Here is a 17767-nt window from a genome sequence, read left to right as displayed (position 1 = left end):
CCGGCGTAGTCGATGCATTGGGACCGCGAATTCTCGCGCAGTTTTTGCGATATTAGGTTTAGACTGCATATGGGTGATACATTGCATATGGGTGGCGGACCCTCGCTTGCGAGGGTCCGTATTTTTTGAAAAAAAATTACAGGGGCCGGTTAGTTAACTAGTCTAGTTAACTAGTTAAGTAAATTATGCGCAAGGAAATTAAATATCTTGCAGAAAAAACAATTTTTTTATACACAGGAACTCATTTATATAGGGGCAATCTTCTTCCGTCTTCCAGCTCCAAATGGTATCTCGTGAGATCAACATCCCTTAGTCCTGTACTTTTGAACCCTATCCATCTATCCACCGTCTTCTTGATTCAGAGAATCAACGCCCGCAGGACATTCATGTGGTATCTCCTGGCGCATGGGCCTATTCCATCGAGGGAATCGAGCGCGATCGGCTTCGATCCGGCAATTTCATTTCCTCCTGACTCGCGGAATTTGGGGGAGTGCGGGAACCAACGTCGATCCGGGCGACGGCGAGACAGCAATGCTGATTGATTAACTGACCAACGCTGACCAGGGTCGGACCATTCAGCAGCGCATAGTGGTCATTGCAGTCGACATAGTGCACCGACGAGCCCGGGCATTGCTTCTCCCAAAAGTCAGCCACCCCATCCTGCATCCGTGCGGGCAACGCAACGTAGAGGCATCGGCCATGGTACACTGGGGGCAGACGCGACTGGGTGAGAAGCTCGTTAAGACGGGTGAAATGCTCCTGGAACGCCGCCATCGCGCGCTGCTCGACGCTAAGGAGACTGAGGACCTCTTTGTCGTTGGTCGATTCAAGGCCGGTGGGCGAGTACGTGCCGGGGTCGAGGAGCAGCACCGATGACGGAGGGCAGGAAGTCCGTTCCTGCCAGAGTATGGCCATCTCAAGGGCAATAAGACCCCCGAGCGAGTACCCTCCTAGGATCAACCGGTGACCAACAGGCAGTCGAATATCGTCGAGGTAAGATCGGGCCCATGCGGAGAGAGATTCCGGATATCGCGAGGTTCCGAAGAAAGGATCGTCCACAAGGATCACGTTGAACCGGCTATCTAGGAACGGCACGAGGGCCTCAAGACTCTTGGATTGCGCCAGGAATGGATGGATCAAAACAACGCTGGCAATGCTCGTGCTCCGCTCGTAGATATGCATATAGTTCGGTGACTGACGACCGGGGGAGTCATTCATTTCGCTTACCATCGTATTGAAACCCCGGACTTTGGCGGCCTGGGATTGGATTGTCGCCGATTGACGAAGGTCCGTCATATGCAGTGGCAAGCCATCGCGGCGGAACGCAGCCAGGAGGCTAATGGCACGGATGGAGTCTCCACCTAGCAGTGAGAAGGGTACGGTGATGTCGATTTGGTCTTCCCCGCCCGCTATTCCCAAGATGTTTGCCCAGTGCTGGGCAATGTGGGCTTCCAGGCTATCTGGTGTCGCCCGAGTGATGCAGGCCGGCTCGGTAGCGACACCAGTCATCCATCGGTTATAGCTTTCTTCTGCCATCTGACCTATGGCCCGATAGTCAATCTTGCCACTTGGCGTTTGTGGCAAGGGCGCCGTACTCAGTTGAACTTGGGCCGGTATCATGTATTCTGGGACCCTCTCTGCGATGCACTCTTGGATCTGCCCCATGAAGACCGTGTGTTCCTGGGTGGTTTTCGGATCTACCTGGACAAGTGCAACTAGGGCTTCCGATCTCGGACCCTCTACCTTTGTCACCACGCAGGCCTTTACCAAAGGATGCGCCTCAGCCGCCGCTGCAATCTCACTTGGCTCGATGCGCAGGCCACGAAGCTTGATCTGTCCATCCAAGCGCCCTAAATACTCCAAGCTTCCATCTCCATGCCATCGCGCTAGGTCTCCGGTGCGGTATATGAGGCCCGTCGAATCAAAGGGATTGCGGACAAAGCGCTTCGATGTCAGGTCAGTATCACCGAGGTAGCCACGCGAGACCTGTGGCCCGGCGATGCAGATCTCGCCTGCAACGCCAATGGGGACTTGTTCGTTGGTGTCAGGCCGTAGGAGGTAGATGTGATTTTGGTGGATTGGCTGCCCAATAGAGAAGAACGGGGGCTGTATTATAGTAGGCACATCTGCACTCTGGACTTTGGACGCCATCACTTCTATCGTAGTCTCTGTTGGCCCGTAGCCGTTCCATATAGTGATTTCCCGGGGAACGTGACGGAGGATTTCGCGTCGGAAAGGCTCGCCACCAAACACGAGGGTTGTAAGATATGGAAGATAGAACTCTTGTGAGCTGGTGTGGTCATTAAGAAGAAGTGTGCCAAGTGTGGGAGTTAGAGCTAGGTGAGATATGGCGAGCTCGTCTAGCCAGCGAGATAGCTGTGGCATCAGGAGGCTACGACGCACTAGACAGAGCCGACCACCTTTACCCAGTGTGCCGAATATATCTCCCACCGAAGCGTCAAAGGTATATGATAGCATCGCGAGGCGGCGCGAGGTCCACGAGCAATCTGTGCTCCCGGCATGAGCGCGCATGAATGACACCAGATTTCGTTGCTCCACCATTACCCCCTTGGGGATTCCTGTCGAGCCAGAAGTAAACAACACATAAGCTAGAGTGTTAGAAGAACGTGCTGGGACCATCCGGCGCTGAGCGTCGTGGCCCTTGAAATGGCGCAGGTCGTCCGTTGTCCACAGCGAGCAGCTGATTCGACGGGAAACATCTTGCAGTACGCTATTACCGTGGACGCCATCCCAGATGATCAGGCGAGCATCGATAGTCTCGCATATTGTTGTCAATCGATCCGCGGGATGCGCTATATCAAGTGGCACGTAGGCGGCTCCGGCCTTAAGGACCGCTAGTATTGTTACCACCATGTCAATAGACTTGTCAAAACAGATCGGAACAAGAGGTTGACCATGGCGAAAGCTCCCTTCGCCGTTTTCTGCATGCAACACAGCTCGTATGGAATGCGACAAGTCGCTACTCCAATCATCGAGCTCTCGGTAAGTGACGAATCTCGTATGCTCAAACTGCAAAGCAATCTTCTCCGGCATCTTCCGTGCTTGGTCCCGAATAATGTCTTGGGCACATTGAACCGGCGTGGAGCTGGGTTGAGATGATCTCGCATCGGTGGAAAATTGCATCAGGAGTTTTCTCTCTTCTGCACCTATCAAAGATTTGACATGTATCTGAGGATTCTGCGGGTTTGGAGTTGTATCCATTGCATGCAAAACCTGCACCAAGTGCTGCCCCACCCAATGGGCATCTTGGGGAGACAAGGCCGCCGGATCGAAAGTATACTGGAAGTCCATCTTGCCTGTTGTTTCTGCACAGAACGCCTCAATCACCAAGGGAAACTCGACCTGATTCAAAGTTTCCAGTCTGCCCGAAAATGGGAGCGTGGGGCTTGAAGGTTGGTCGCCGTCGCAAGGGGATCTCGAGCCGTGCTGATAAACATATAGGACCCGAAATGGCAGATCACTAGGATGCTCACTTTCGCGTCGGATTGCTGCCAAGCCGAATTGTAGGTAGGGTATGGTATCAGCGTAGCATTCGGTAGCAGTCCGGATAACCTCGTTAAACGACAGGTCTCCGGCCATGGGAATTCGAACAGGGTGTGTTGCAATACATGGGCCGGCAACAAAGCCCGACGACTGCCTTCCGCTGGAGACTTCACCCAAGACAACATCAGCGGTATCACCATGAACAGCGATGAGCATGGCCACCGCTGCTCGTGCAATAGCAGCCGGAGTGGTATGAAAGCGACGGGCCAGTCGACGTGCGTCGCCTTTCCAAGAGGCCGTCTTTACCTGATGTCTTCTTTCTTCCTGGCTGCGCGTATCCGAGGGCGCAGATGGGGGCCACAATGCACACGAAGCACCTTCTAGATACGATTTCCAGAAGGATGATACTTCCGAGTAATCGCGAGACTGCAGCGACCCGATGAATGAGGAAAATGGGATGTCGTCAATGCCAAGGAGAGAGGTCCTGGTGGCCTGAGGTGTCCAAGAGCAATATCCTTCCGACAGCCTCTTCAAGATAGACGAAAGATATGCCCCATCGTAAAGTGCGTGGTGAATTTTGAGGACCAATTGGGAACCTTCAGTAAAAGCGAGCGCGACCGGAACATGGCCGATGCCTAAGGATATGTCGAAGTTGGCAGCGTCCTCAATACTGGAAACGCGCCGGATTTCATCGCAATCAGGCTTCAGAATGGCCTGCAGAAAGGCATCCCCGCATATGCCTTGGCTGGCGCTTTTCTGAACCACGGGTAAGAAAATAGTTCGCAGCATCTCTTGCTTTGCTACAAGGGCTGCCCATGCGCCGCGAAGGGCTTCAACATTGATCCTTGAGTCAGGGTTGAAGTGTATAGTCCCAAGGTAACTAGAAGATCCACCGAATGTCATGTCTGCGGACAGAACGCCTTCTTGGAAAGCTGAGCAAGGCATAACCTGCGTGATGTCCATTACATCGACGCCCAATGCACGAGCCGCCGGCTGCCACCCCATATCCTCCAGGGCTGGAAGAAATGTCAGATTCGGATTCTCGTGGTCTTTGGGCTGGGAACCCCTGTCCATGGATATGATGTGGAGCGCCAAACTTTCCGGCGTTGGCGACTCTATCAGATCACGGATCGAAAGAGCACACTCCATTCGCCGGGAAATCTGGAATATCGCACGGGTAGCCATCAGGGAATGGCCGCCAAGGTCAAAGAAGTTGTCAGTCACGCCCACAGGGCAGGCCAGAACTTGAGAAAATTCCTCGCAGATGAGGTCTTCGACATCATTTCGTGGGGGTTGATCAGGAGATAGGCTGGCCTGCGATGATATAGACACTTTAAACTCGGCCAATGCTTGCCGATCTATCTTGCCATTATGATTGATGGGCATGCGATCAATTGCTGTAATGGCTGTGGGCACCATGTATGACGGGAGCTGGGTCTGCAATTGGCTGCGTAATCTCTGTCCGATTGAAGAAGAGGGCGAAGAATTGTTCTGCATTGGATTGTTGGTAAAATCTTGTGCTAAACGGCCGTTAAAATCCGCTGGGAACTGGAAGAGCGTTCTCTCCTTTCCATCGGTTGGAGGAATTCGATGAAACACTGCATCAAATGCGCCGTTCTGCGATGCCTGGCGCGCCCAACTGACCTCTACGCGAAATCCAACTAGATCAGCAAGTTCAAACAGATCCGGAACGTCAAAGGCAGACCTGCGGTCAGCCTCACACTGGAGGATAGCCAACCAGTCAGATGAATGCGATTCGGAAAGTGTGAACGTAGCCTCGACAACCAGCCTTTCAAGTAAGGTTTTGCGATGAGGTATGTTTGATAGGGCCACCAGCTGGTGCCGAGAGCGAGAGGCATTCTGGAGCAAGTCTAACAAGGATTCCCGATTCAGGCCGCATGCATCTGCATCGATCCATTCATTATCATGTACGTAATGCACCGGCGGGCAATCAGGCCGAACCGCATGCACGACGGCAGCATATCTGTAGCAGCTGAGCTCATTGGAAGCGTGCATCCGCTTGGGCAAGATCTCCACATGATGGACAAGATGCGGGAATAGCTCTGGAAGAGCCATGAAGAACGCTGGGTCGACCAGCAACTCGGTTTCGTTGCGATCAATGTCCTCCATAACCCGGCGAATTCGTTCAACTGTTGTATCAATGTTGTTATACAAAGCCTTGGTCACCTGGAACTGGGAATATAAAGCATAGGAACGAATGTCACCGAAGAATAAAGTCTGGGCCCCAAGGGAAGATAGCAGGCCCTCAATCAACCGGATCAGATAATCACCACCCGGGAAATACTGGGCAACGGAGTTGACTACAACCAAATCAGGACGTTGAGGAAGTGTCATTTCGGCAATATCAGTTGCAGTCCCAGCATGGAGTTGGACCTTGCCCTGAAGACCGGGATTAACTTTCTTAACGGCGGCCTGGACAAAGTCCACCATCGATTTGACAGGATCAAGCCCTGTATAGGTTTGGAGATGGTCAAGGAGATTGAACAAAATCATCCCGGAACCCGTCCCAATTTCAACAACATGTCCGAGGTCTTGTGTCCCATTTCTGATGGATGCGATTGTCTCATCGAGCCATTCATTCATCTGGGACTTTTCGATATCATTGCCATCCACCATAGACTTCCATCCGAGAAAGTCTCGGCCTACGTCTGTTTGACGAATGGACGTCGCATATGTGTCCGTCCCGAACATGGTGGTCCACAACTCCTCATGGGCCTTCTCATTCATGCTGCTGCCCTCCGGGCCATTGACTTGCACTTGATGCTCCGTGATAAAGGCAACTAATTGGTGATCGTGGCCTGTCTGAATTGGCTGCAACAATACCACGGCCTCATCCACGCCTGGTTGTTCTTTGAGGACATGCTCAATTTCGGCCAATTCAATGCGATGTCCGCGAAGTTTGACCTGATGGTCTATGCGTCCAAAGCACTCAATTAGTCCGTCACGCGGGCGATATCGTGCGCGATCCCCTGTGCGGTAGGCGCGGACCGAGTGACCCCCAAGATTGAGTGTGATAAAACGGTCTTTGTTGAGTTGACCATCGGTATATCCGCGTGCCAGCCCATCCCCAGTCACAACCAGCTCCCCAAGAACGCCCGCTGACACCAGATTCTGTAGGGGATCCATGACATATGCCCCAGATTCTGGGACTGCACGGCCGATGGGAACCTCATTGACGGCGGTAGGCGGTTCTCTTGTCATGCGATAGCTGGTGCTGAAACATGTATTCTCCGTGGGTCCATAACCATTCAAAACCTCCCCAGAGCCAATGAGCTTCGCAGCGTGAAGCATAGTTTGAGGATCTGTCCGGTCGCCACCAACAACAAGTGAATCTAACCGGCCAACAGTGGTGGGCGATGCTATGAGAAGCTCCTTGAGAAGGGCAGGGGTGATAAAGGCAACACGGACCGACTCCCGACAAAACATCTCATCCAACAAAGGGTAATCCAAAACGGTCTCGCAGTCTATACACACGACCGTCCCGCCGTTTAGCAACGCTGTATATATCTCCCATACGGAAGCATCAAATGCCAAGCTTGCCATGTGCGCGACCGGCTTCCCTGTCCCAATGGCGCAGATATTAGTGGACGAGTGCATCCTACAGACAACAGAACGGTGCTCAATCATGACTCCTTTTGGTTTGCCGGTCGACCCGGAAGTAAAAATGATATATGCCAAGCTGGTTGGTGAAGGAAGTCGGGGTACTGGGAGATCGGTAAGACGAGATCCCCAGAGAATGGCCAGGTCCAGTGGAACCATTTCTAGATCGTCCAGTGCAACATTGGGAGATCGTACATTGGGAGCCAAGAGAAGCAGTCGTGGACCGTTGATGGACGATAGGATTGTATCTATCCGTGAATCAGGCCATCGATGGTCCATTGGTATATAGGCCAAGTCTGACTTGAGAATTCCCACTATCGCGACGATGGCATCTAAAGAACGGGGAGCATATACTGCAATTACCGACTCAGGGGCCAGGTTGCGAGTACGCAGCCAGTTCGCCACATGCTCAGATTCTCGGTCCAACTCGGCATATGTCAATTGCCTTGAATTGTATTTCACGGCCACAGTATCTGGATGTGAGGAAACTTGTTGTTGGAATACGTCCACAATTGAGTAATCCCGCGGATAGTTACCATGACGGGCCGGGAGCAACCCCATTTCTCCAAGAGCCGTGTGTCCATGAGTTAACGATATCAGCGCGATGGGCTTTTTGGGATCTTGGAGGACTTTCTCCAACAACTCAGAAAACACATATAGTAGCGTTTCAATTGTAGGTGATGTATAAAGATCTGATTCGGCGTGGACTGTTGCGATGATTCCATTCTCTCTATTGGAGATGTGAAATCTCAGGTCCAAATTCGGTGGATTGAAGTTCTCCAGGTGTCTACTCTTGTCGTGTGCGCGTTGGAGATGCATTGTAAATGCCACGCGCACCAGAGGATTGTCAGGAGTTCGTTCATGCTTCGAGGAAACTTCCCCCAATGAAGTATCTCGATTGGATGATGCCTCTTCTATCTTTGACTGCACGTTCCGAATTAAACCCTCAAAAGAGTCAGACTCGTCGACCTGCGTACGCAAACATTGGAAGCTCGCTGTCTCCTCACTGTCGGGAACGAGAGTCCCAATATTCGCGTCGTTTACCCCCGTCATGCGATAATGGGTGGCGCGGAAACAAGCAAATAACACCGCGTAAGGAGTCACTCCAAAGGTCTGGCAAAACTCCTGCAGGGCGTTGTCTCCGGGCGCCTGAATAAATATTTCCTTGGTGAGGGTCTTTCCCGATGGCGCGACCGGTCGGCGCCAGTCATGGAGAAACTCGGCCGGTTGGCTGTCCTTCAATTGCAATATCCAATACTGTAACTGGGCTTGTTCTTCATTCCCACTACAAGCGGTGTTAGGGGTGTCGGTTTCTGCTGGCGAGGATATCGTAGAAGGAGATGCGAGCTGTTGCCAGTGGATATTGCCCGACTCTGTCAGCGCCATGCCGTCGGCAATTTGCATAAGATGGGAGGGTATCATGTGGGATGGAAGGGTAGTAGACATCTGAGCGCGAAGCTCGACCTCTATTTGCGACCAGTCGGACTTCTCGAAAGCATGGGTTTGAATCAAGGCTAGCAGAAGATCTCCCGAGCAGGACTCGCCCTTGATCACGCCACATGCCTTTACGCTAGGATGGCGGGCGATACTAGCTTCAATGTCCGACAGGTCGACCACATACTGGCTATCCGTGGATCCATTTGCCATTGTATCAAGGTAGTGGTCAATATCTACGTCCCGGGCCCGAATGTGGTCCAGACTTTGTCGAAGGTCGTACTGCTGGAGCTCGGTGTGAACCTGCTGCAACCAGTGAAGGGTTTCACAAATAAAATTGTGAAACAAAACCATGGTTGTTTCCGAGAAACGGTTGCGATGATAGTGGAGATGGACGACGAAGGAGCCTTGGTGAGCGGGCATTAACTCGAGAAACAGCGGCATATCAATCAATGTTTCTCGGCCTGCCCATTCCCAGTCTGCAACACCCTTCCAGGGATAGGATTCATCGGTCTGACAGGCAAAAGCGACGGGGAGCGTCGATCCTAGCGATGGCATCATGGATCGCAGTTCACCGGTCGTGAAGTTGTGATAGATATCTTCCGTAGACCTCAGCGAAAGGGCAATTTGTGCCAGCGAGGTATGTTCATCGAGCCGAGTCAATCGTGGTTGGGTAACCAATATGGGCCCAAGCACCTGGCGGGATTCTGGTGCGAGATGTCGCCGTCCTGACATGGTTTCGAAAAATAAGGCTTCGCGCGTGCCCTGAAAGACGCACAGGCCCAGGGCCAGGGCCAGTCGACCCATCCACGCCGGGACTGCGCCGGAGTTGGGACGAGATTCCAAAAGAGTAGGAATTTGCCGCGCTAGGATCATCAGACCATCTTTGTTCCTAGAGGATCCTTGTTCGAGAGAAACTGGCGGTGTCCTCGTTCTTCCTGGTTGGATACGCTCATAGCGCTGTCGTAGACGAGCTTGAACCGCAGGGGTTCTCCCCGAGTCCAACTCAAACTCCAACGACATGATATCAGACGTCATCGTTGCCGACCCTGGATGTTCGATCTCCTGGCGGATCCAGTTCAACAACTGCCTAGCAGATGTTCCATCCATCAAGGCGTGATGGTAACTAAGAGTGAAGCGACACCCCTGAGCATGAGGCAAGGGCGACACGCAGACCCTCCACGGCATCTCCCCGGACCATTTGACCCCATTGAGTGATCCATAAATGCCAAATGCGATCCGGTGCAGCTTTTCGTGCGCCTCCATATCTCCCGGTGCCCATAGAAGTCGACCATGGTGCCGTAAATATTCCACATCGAGAATTGCAAGAGTGACATCTCCTCTCAGGGTGTCTTGATTCCAGCATATAATGGAACGAAGGGTTGAGTGCTTTGCTGCCAAATCGTGCAAAATTTCGTCGAGTTGAGGAAGGTTAATGGGCCCCGGGGTCATGAAATGGTAGCTTTCCACGTAAAGTCGGTGTACCGGGTCCATAGCCGTGGCGAGGATCATTGTCTCCTGCAACTTGGAGGGCCGATAAATGGCTTGGATGCTCCCTTCAGGGAGGTCAAGCATACGAAGTTCAGCCATTGTAGTTGCTGAATTCTCTGTCTTTTGAAAATGTTTTTTCTTTCCACAGGAGAGTTTATTTGGACGAGTGCACCTTTTCGAAGAACAGTGTCATGCCTCGACATTCTACAATATTAATACTCATGTTTATTCAGTCTGCCTTCACCACTTAGAAGAGTAGCGCTGACTGCTATTGAGCATACGTGATCGACGCCATAGTATTACACCATAACAATGTGGGGCATGTTGTGAGATGGATATGTCGGGGCATGCATAATAATTAGTATCACTTAGACCAAATTGAAATATTGAGCGACGATCCACTTATCAGCAAGCCACGGTAGGGGATACCTGAATATTCCAGTCGATCGTAACCATCAGCTCGCCAACCTACGCTTAAATACGAGGCTTATATGTCTCAGGTGTTAGAAAGTATCTCATTAGGATTTTCAGGAAGCATTATTACCCAGATCAAATTGAAATAAGAAATTGCGATCCACTTACCAGCTGGCCACCATAGGTGGCGCCTCAATGTTTCCATTGAACACACCCATCAGCCCGCCAACTTGTGGTTACGTATCGGGTTTGTGGTCTATTTGTTTGTCCAAAGGATGTTGCGTTGGCGTTCGGTTAGTATGCTGTTAGATTTAAACTCACCTCCGGCGTCTTCGTCACCACTTCTGGGCAGTTGAGGTAGACGTCAGCTGGTGGTAACACAGACTTCGACATCCTTGTATCCAACCACGAAGCGGCACCTTTTGAGGGAGATTTCTTGATCTGCACGGAAATATCGGGGCAGTATAGAGCAAACAAACACGCCTACCCTCCGAGGAAAAAGCCTCAGTGAGATGATGAGCATTAAGATGAAAGACAGGTCAGTATGCAGCACACGAAGCCGGCGGGGCAACCTGTCGGCACATCACTCCCTACATTTCCCTTCAAGCAATCTATCGACACCAGAGGCTGTCCATCGTACAGTATTTATTTTGCTTTATCGATCAGTTTTGCGCGGGGGAATTTTCTGTTCTTCTTCGGGTTGTTTAGGGCTCCTGGGAGATATCCACGGTGATTCTGGGGCCATATATGTCGAATTTTCGGTGTATATACGGTTAGTTGAGATAGCGAAAACGCCCGGTTTAGGGTCCTCCTCCCTTATTATAGCGGCCGTTAAAAGGCACACTGGAGGGTATGAATACTATCGCTGTTACCATTATACTGCTAGATAATGAACATAGAAAGTTATTCCCGAGTCCCAGTTTCTCGTACAATCTGAGATGTTTCTTATAGATAGGTTGACTAGGAGGTTTCGCATAGTGCTGTATGCCAATTTAAAGGAACTAGGTCACCACTGACATTGACTGAAAGCGGTTGGGGAGATTCATCCACCTTCCGGCCTTAACTGTGTCCGGTCATTGCTCGTAGTCGTTTCCCCTTACAGGCAGTTCCTCGAAATCATATCCCGGAACGTAAATATATCGGTACTCAGTCAGCAATTAGGTAGATCAAACCCAAACAAAAACGACCAAAAGAACAATTCTTACTACAACTAATGTGAGGTTAAAGAGACGAAATAATAATTGACATCAAGACAGTCAAACCGTAGATGAGAAAAGACTATTCCCTGCATTGAACAAGGCTGCTGTTGAAGGAGAAGACACCAGGACAACATTGGCCCAAAATAGGACCATCAAATAACAGAATCATCAAGTACTCCATCAAGCGGATGGGCAGGTTGCAAGGGGATGATAGTAGATCGTCGTATAGGGCCCCGTAGCCTTGAAGGAGAAGATCACCAGTGTCTGAAGACCAGAGGTTTTGCTAAGGTCTCTATTGGGTCTATTTCAATGTTAGTCATGCTCGCATTCATCTGGATCCCCCTACAAACTGTGGGAATAACTGCAAGGTCACTTACTGCAAATGTCGGACTTGGTCGACGTACGAATCGGCCCTGTCGTTCCACCCGAGCACCCTAAACCATTCGGCGATGGCCAGTGCGGTTTCGAGATCATTCCCGTCGTCTATTGGGAAATAGACTTTGGGCAACGGTTCTTCTTTGCCAGGACTGATCTCGTAGTTAAACAGAAATGGTAGCCATGGCTTCCGCTCCCCCATCTTCATGATGGTCCACAGCTTCTCGACAAGTTTGAACCCCTGATCAATCGCAGGTCCTTTGACCTTCCCTCCAAGAGTCCAGAGCTCTTGCACCTTCGTAAGACTAATATCCTTCTCCCACACATACAATTTCAGTCGGGATTTTGACACCTCCACGAAGTCCCAGGCAAAGAAAACAATCTCGCGGAGATGGTTATTGCTGCCCTCCATGTAGGTCATCACAAGTTCAGCCGCAGCAGAAGAGGACATCTGGCCTTCGATCCTGGATAGAGCATTGCGTAGCATCTCATGGATAGATTTTCCATGTGCCCGAGATGCCATTTGAGGCCAAAAATATTCTTTGACTCCAACCTCTCCTTCTTTGAAATCAAATGCAAGCATACAAGAGGCCACCCGTTCATCGATAGTTGTTTCATTGTATATCTTGTTGGTCTGGATATCAGAAATGATAAAATCATCCATGAAACGATGACAAAGTGTTCGATCAAATCCCTTTGGCTTGATAATAGCCAGTTTATCAACAACCCTCTCCACGGCACGGATGTTGAACGGGTCCAATAAGTTGCCTGAATCCGCATTGCTGGGGTCCAAGGTCATCCGGAAGATGGGATGACCTGATGATTCAAAATTGACGCTCAACTCAAGCCCAATCTTCGCCTCGTTCAGGAAAGATCGACGGACAGGGGGATAGGGACCCAAGGATGGGATGACGACTTGGCGCAGAAAGAGCAGATAGGCGTACTGTTGATCGAGATCGTACTGACACATCTGGAGATATCGTGCTATCAGGGCGCCTGAGTCTAGCCACCATTGCCTCTCATACTCATTGGAAAAGCATCCATACTTGGCGATAACATCCCATGGGGTTGGGGAGGTGGTATGCCTGTCATTTGAACATTTGACATTGGATCCTTCGACAGTGGGGAAAATGGTATTCATTATGTGCAGCAGAAATTCTGATGGAAATGAAGTTGTGCCTCAGTGCTTGGGGTCAAGTGCTAGTGGAATAAAGCTTCTCTGAAACTCTCTTTGTAGGTTCAGGACAGGCGACCTATTTTAGATGTTTGGAATTTCATGTTCGCAGACAAGATATAGGTTCTGGTTTAGGATCAGGCATATTCAGATGGTCTGATTATGCACGTGTGACGCTAAGAAATTTTCAACTTGCATTAGCGCAGCCCAGATATCAATGCTCGACATATTGCAGGTGACTAGAAAATGCGAGTGACTAGCCTTGATAATCTGGGAGCAATGTAATTATCAGAAAAAGGCAAAAGACTCGGGGCTGTCTGAATCAAAGATGTCGTCGAGGCTGGCTGAATCGAAAATGTCGCATTTGCGTCTCAGCCTACAATATTGATGGGAGTCATCTTCAGGTAGCCACAACTCAGCTCAGCTTATAATATTGGTTTTCATACCTGAAATGGAGGAGTGACGGTCGAGTTTCAAATATTGATTACATATCTCCACATTCCAGTAGGAGCTGAACCTCCGAAGAAGCAAACGGCATCATGATTTAATGGATGGCGGCTGCCAGCGTAACCATTAATCTGACCGCTGTATCTAGCAATCAAATTTGATACATTCTTTTCTTCCTCAAGAGCCAACCAGCAATTTCATTATATCTTAGCCTCTCAGGATCTTCCCTCTCAACATCAAAAATATGAACTCTCTGAGACGTTGGTTCTCAGGGCAATCGAGCTGCACCACTGTCGACTTTGCCAAGTACAGCCCATCAGACATCATTGAGCGAGATGTGTGTATCATTGGAGGGGGTGCGGCTGGGACCTACGCCGCTATGCAGCTACAGGAAAGACACAACAAGAGCGTCATTGTAGTAGAAAAGGAGCCTCGACTAGGGGGGCAAACTATGACCTACCTCGACCCTGAATCCGTCAGCCCAGTTGAATACGGTGTTACCTGGTTCATGGATCTTCCTGTGGTCCGCAATTACTTTTCATTGCTGGGGATTGATGTGATCCCCTCCAGCTTTACCTACAGGCTTCAGGGTTGTGATTTTCGCACCGGGGAGGAGTTTCCTGCATTCTCACCAGAGGATCAAAAAGCTGCTCTGGCGATATATCAGGCCAAGCTGGAAGAATATCCCTATCTGAAATTGGGATTTTACTTGCCTCACCCGGTCCCAAAAGATCTCCTGCTTCCGTTTGAAGATTTTGTCAAGAAGTACAACATGACCTCGGTCCTTCACTCAATGGGTGGGCTGAACTTTCTTGGTGACTGGCTGCGTCAACCGACCCTCTATGTGATGAAATATCTCAATATGGGCTTTCTGACGGGCTGGCAAGACGGTTTTCTCAAACCAGCCGACCGCAACAACAGCTCAATCTACGCCGCGGCCCTGCACCATCTCGGAGGAGCCAACGTGCTGTTGAACAGTCATGTTCTCCACGTGGATCGGGACAGTGACCCGGATAGGGTCTTCGTCGAGGTGCAGTCGGGGTCTAAGGTGTGCCTTATTCGCGCAAAGAGAATCATCGTCGCTGTGCCCCCGCTCCTGACAACATTACACGGTTTTGACCTCAGCCAAAGAGAAAAAAGCCTTTTTCGCCAGTTCCGATACACATACTGCTATACCGGCGTGGTGCGCATCAAAAAAGACCTGCCTCCCGACGTGTGCTATACCAACCGCGCCTCGGCGGATATTTTCGCTTATCCGCGTCGTCCATGTGTCCTGACGATCCGACCCAGCGATGTGCCAAGGTTGTACACCCTCCATATCGGTTCTGATGTCCCCTTGATGGAAAGCGAAGTGAGGCGGGAAATTCTCAGTTCATTGCGTAGTTTTCAAATGACTACTCCCGAAATCCTGATAACAGGCAGCCATAGTCCTTATCAGCTTACCGTGTCCACCGATGCAATAGAACGGGGCTTCTACGACGATCTGAATGGGCTACAGGGTCACCGGCGGACGTATTACATTGGTGCAGCTTTTGAGTCCCACAACTCTCCGCAGATCTGGGAGCTGACAGACCAGATTCTGCAAAACGAGCTTTTGCCTTCGCTTCTGAAAGAGCCTTTGAAATCTGGGGGCAAGAATCACTGCTGGCGCTGGGCTTAGACTCCAGAGTGATTTGATTTGGCAATATTTCTCGGCCTGGGAGTATAGGAATTTATCGATAGATCGTCATCATGCGGGATAAGAGAGCGAAGAAACGATTGCGTCAAACAAGGTCAAATTCTATATTACTACGTTCTCTTGACCATAATTTCAGGTTTACTGTTCATGTAGCTCGAATAGTCTACACTACGATGCCACCAAATAGGTAATATTACGAGATCCAACCTCGGGTCTTGTTTTGGAAAATAAAACATGGACCTAGCGCCCACTGTGTAATACCAAGCTGTATGGGGGAAACGGAAACCAATTGTAGAGATGAAGCAACATCTGAGTTCGCGTAGAGCAAGGTGGATTTTGATGGCTTACAGAGCCACGAGTCTAACCAGCACAAGACTCTGTCCTCGGCGAATGACAATGGTCGATGGTCATGAGCTTCCCTTCTCCATCTGGTCTGCATACTCCAAGCCTTCCGACTTGCAGGTGTGGAAGAGACAATTGTGATATGTTCTCAACTAGGCCATGATTTGTCATTTATACAATAACAAGCACTATACTTGTATAGCAACCGGACCGCATTGATATGGGTTGGTATTTGACGTACGGACTGATGTATCCTAGGTAGACTATTGGGACTGAGTGTATAATAGATCGGGAATCGCGGAATGTGCGGGCCAGTGATGGACGATCTACCACGTTGCACCAACCTGGGCCGGACCGTGGCGTAGATGGGCTGGCTGATGGTGCTTCTTCAGGATTCTGTAGCTGAATTCCGCCTCGTTTGAAATATGCACACGCCAGCCCTCATGGGCTGACGGGTCACATAATCCTGTGACTTATCGAGTAAAGGATCGGCAGTGGCATTTTCTAATCAAACATGCATGTCAGCCCCGCTCCTCGCTGATTCGACTATACAAGTGGTGCTCATAGTATCCTACGGCTCAAAGTACATATATGAGCCTTTACAGAATCATACTGAGCCTTAGTTGTCGAGGGAAACAGTCCTATTGAATACTCAAGAAAATCAACCACACCTCTCCCCTTCATGCCATCATGCAGACGCTTTCAGGACTGTACCACTCTCTTTCCGGGCGTATCCTCACGGTCAATGATCACAACCGACTCGCTCTTCTGCCAAGGAAAGCCCAGCAAAATGAAACGGACAAGCTGCGAGTGGATGGGGATTTCTGGCTGTGCCGAAACGACGGTGTAGGTAATTGATTGCCTGTGGTCTGTACCATATCTTAGGGCTGACTGCTTCGTCGATTTGTAGCTAGTTGGGAAATTCGGAACTCCGGAAAAGGTAAAGACCCAGACTGACACGAGGATATTTCGCATGACCACTGACGGCTTCATCAACGACCCAGGTGACCCTGCATTGTGACGGTCAAGAGTACAATATTTGGGTGGAAACGCGCGGCTTTCGCGATGGGTCGACTGAGGTGGGTACCCTGAGAGCTTGGATCATGTATCTTTTTTGTGGTGCACTCGCTAATGACCTTTTTAAAAACAGTATGGTCTGAGTCCTATCCCACCGGGTGGTGAGTACAGCAACCGGTTCTTGGCTGTCAACGAGGAATTAGACCGGTTGGAGATAGTCGGGCAGTGGGATGACCAGGCAAAGTTCCGTTATGTATCGTAATCGATCCCTGGAGCCGGTCGTCATTTAGTGGGAGGTTATAGGGAAGCATGCTATTATCATGACCCCGTTTTGAAATTCCGTGTGGTATTTTGCTACTATTACTTCCAGCCTTCGCCTGTAATAATGCGATAATTGGTAACTCAGGATCATCTTATTGAATTACCAAGCATAGACTGTATATTTCTTATAGCAACATTGGCTCATCTCCCTTCTTACTCTCTATGCGTACTGCAATTCTGTTCTCCCTTGATTCGGGATGAATCTGGCATTGCTCACCACAACTGATACAAAAAAAAAACAACTTCGACGCGAACCTAATTTTTGAAATTACTTAACCACCACGACGGCTACGGCCTCCAGAATCGACCAGTTTGTCAATAACTCCAGCCGCTATCGAATGATTCTATCTCTATAGGGATTTTCGAGATGGTTGGGGCGAAAACCCCGTGGCCGGCCCTTTCAGGGGTTCCCGAGGCGGCAAACTTACCAAATCAGAATTTTCTCACCTGCGTACTGAACCTCTACGCCGACGCGAAATCGTTCATTTGTTCTATACGATAGGAACGCGCGGATTCGGCGATACTTCAAATGTCAGCAATATGGACATATAGGAATCGTTTTTTTCGAACAAAACAACCTGCGGCCTCTGTGCCGAGGCCCACGAGACCCGGTCCTGCGTACAGAGGTCCGCCACTGGTGGCCAGGGGCGCAAATGCGCTGGATGCGGCGAAACGCACGCCGCCTGGTCGAGAGCTTGTACGAGGTACGTAGCGGAGCAGGAGCGGGTGCAAACTGCAGCTCAATATCGG

The 17767-nt window shown here is 50.3% G+C and overlaps 4 protein-coding genes across 4 annotated transcripts; 2 read left to right on the top strand and 2 right to left on the bottom strand.

Moving 5' to 3' along the window:
• Positions 1–411: 411 nt before the first annotated feature.
• On the bottom strand, positions 412–10149 carry KD926_005038 (uncharacterized protein; the record flags this gene model as incomplete). The annotated part of the gene is made up of 1 exon (XM_053095449.1): positions 412–10149. One exon carries the CDS (start codon positions 10147–10149, stop codon positions 412–414), a length of 9738 nt encoding a protein of 3245 aa, XP_052949887.1.
• Positions 10150–11843: 1694 nt separating this feature from the next.
• KD926_005037 (uncharacterized protein) lies at positions 11844–13179 on the bottom strand (the record flags this gene model as incomplete). The annotated part of the gene is made up of 2 exons (XM_053095448.1): positions 11844–11964; positions 12041–13179. The coding sequence occupies 2 exons, from the start codon at positions 13177–13179 to the stop codon at positions 11844–11846; spliced, it is 1260 nt and encodes a 419-aa protein (XP_052949886.1).
• A 724-nt stretch (positions 13180–13903) lies between these two features.
• Positions 13904–15319, top strand: KD926_005036 (uncharacterized protein; the record flags this gene model as incomplete). Its single annotated transcript, XM_053095446.1, has 1 exon — positions 13904–15319. The coding sequence occupies one exon, from the start codon at positions 13904–13906 to the stop codon at positions 15317–15319; it is 1416 nt and encodes a 471-aa protein (XP_052949885.1).
• Positions 15320–16369: 1050 nt separating this feature from the next.
• Positions 16370–16958, top strand: KD926_005035 (uncharacterized protein; the record flags this gene model as incomplete). Its single annotated transcript, XM_053095445.1, has 4 exons — positions 16370–16525; positions 16590–16619; positions 16684–16758; positions 16830–16958. 4 exons carry the CDS (start codon positions 16370–16372, stop codon positions 16956–16958), a joined length of 390 nt encoding a protein of 129 aa, XP_052949884.1.
• Between the last annotated feature and the right edge of the window lie 809 nt (positions 16959–17767).

This window comes from Aspergillus affinis (assembly GCF_023601865.1).
Source record: "Aspergillus affinis strain CMG 70 chromosome Unknown NODE_249_length_19331_cov_87_507739, whole genome shotgun sequence".
NCBI lineage: Eukaryota > Fungi > Ascomycota > Eurotiomycetes > Eurotiales > Aspergillaceae > Aspergillus > Aspergillus affinis.
This window is presented reverse-complemented; position numbering and strand designations above follow the sequence as displayed.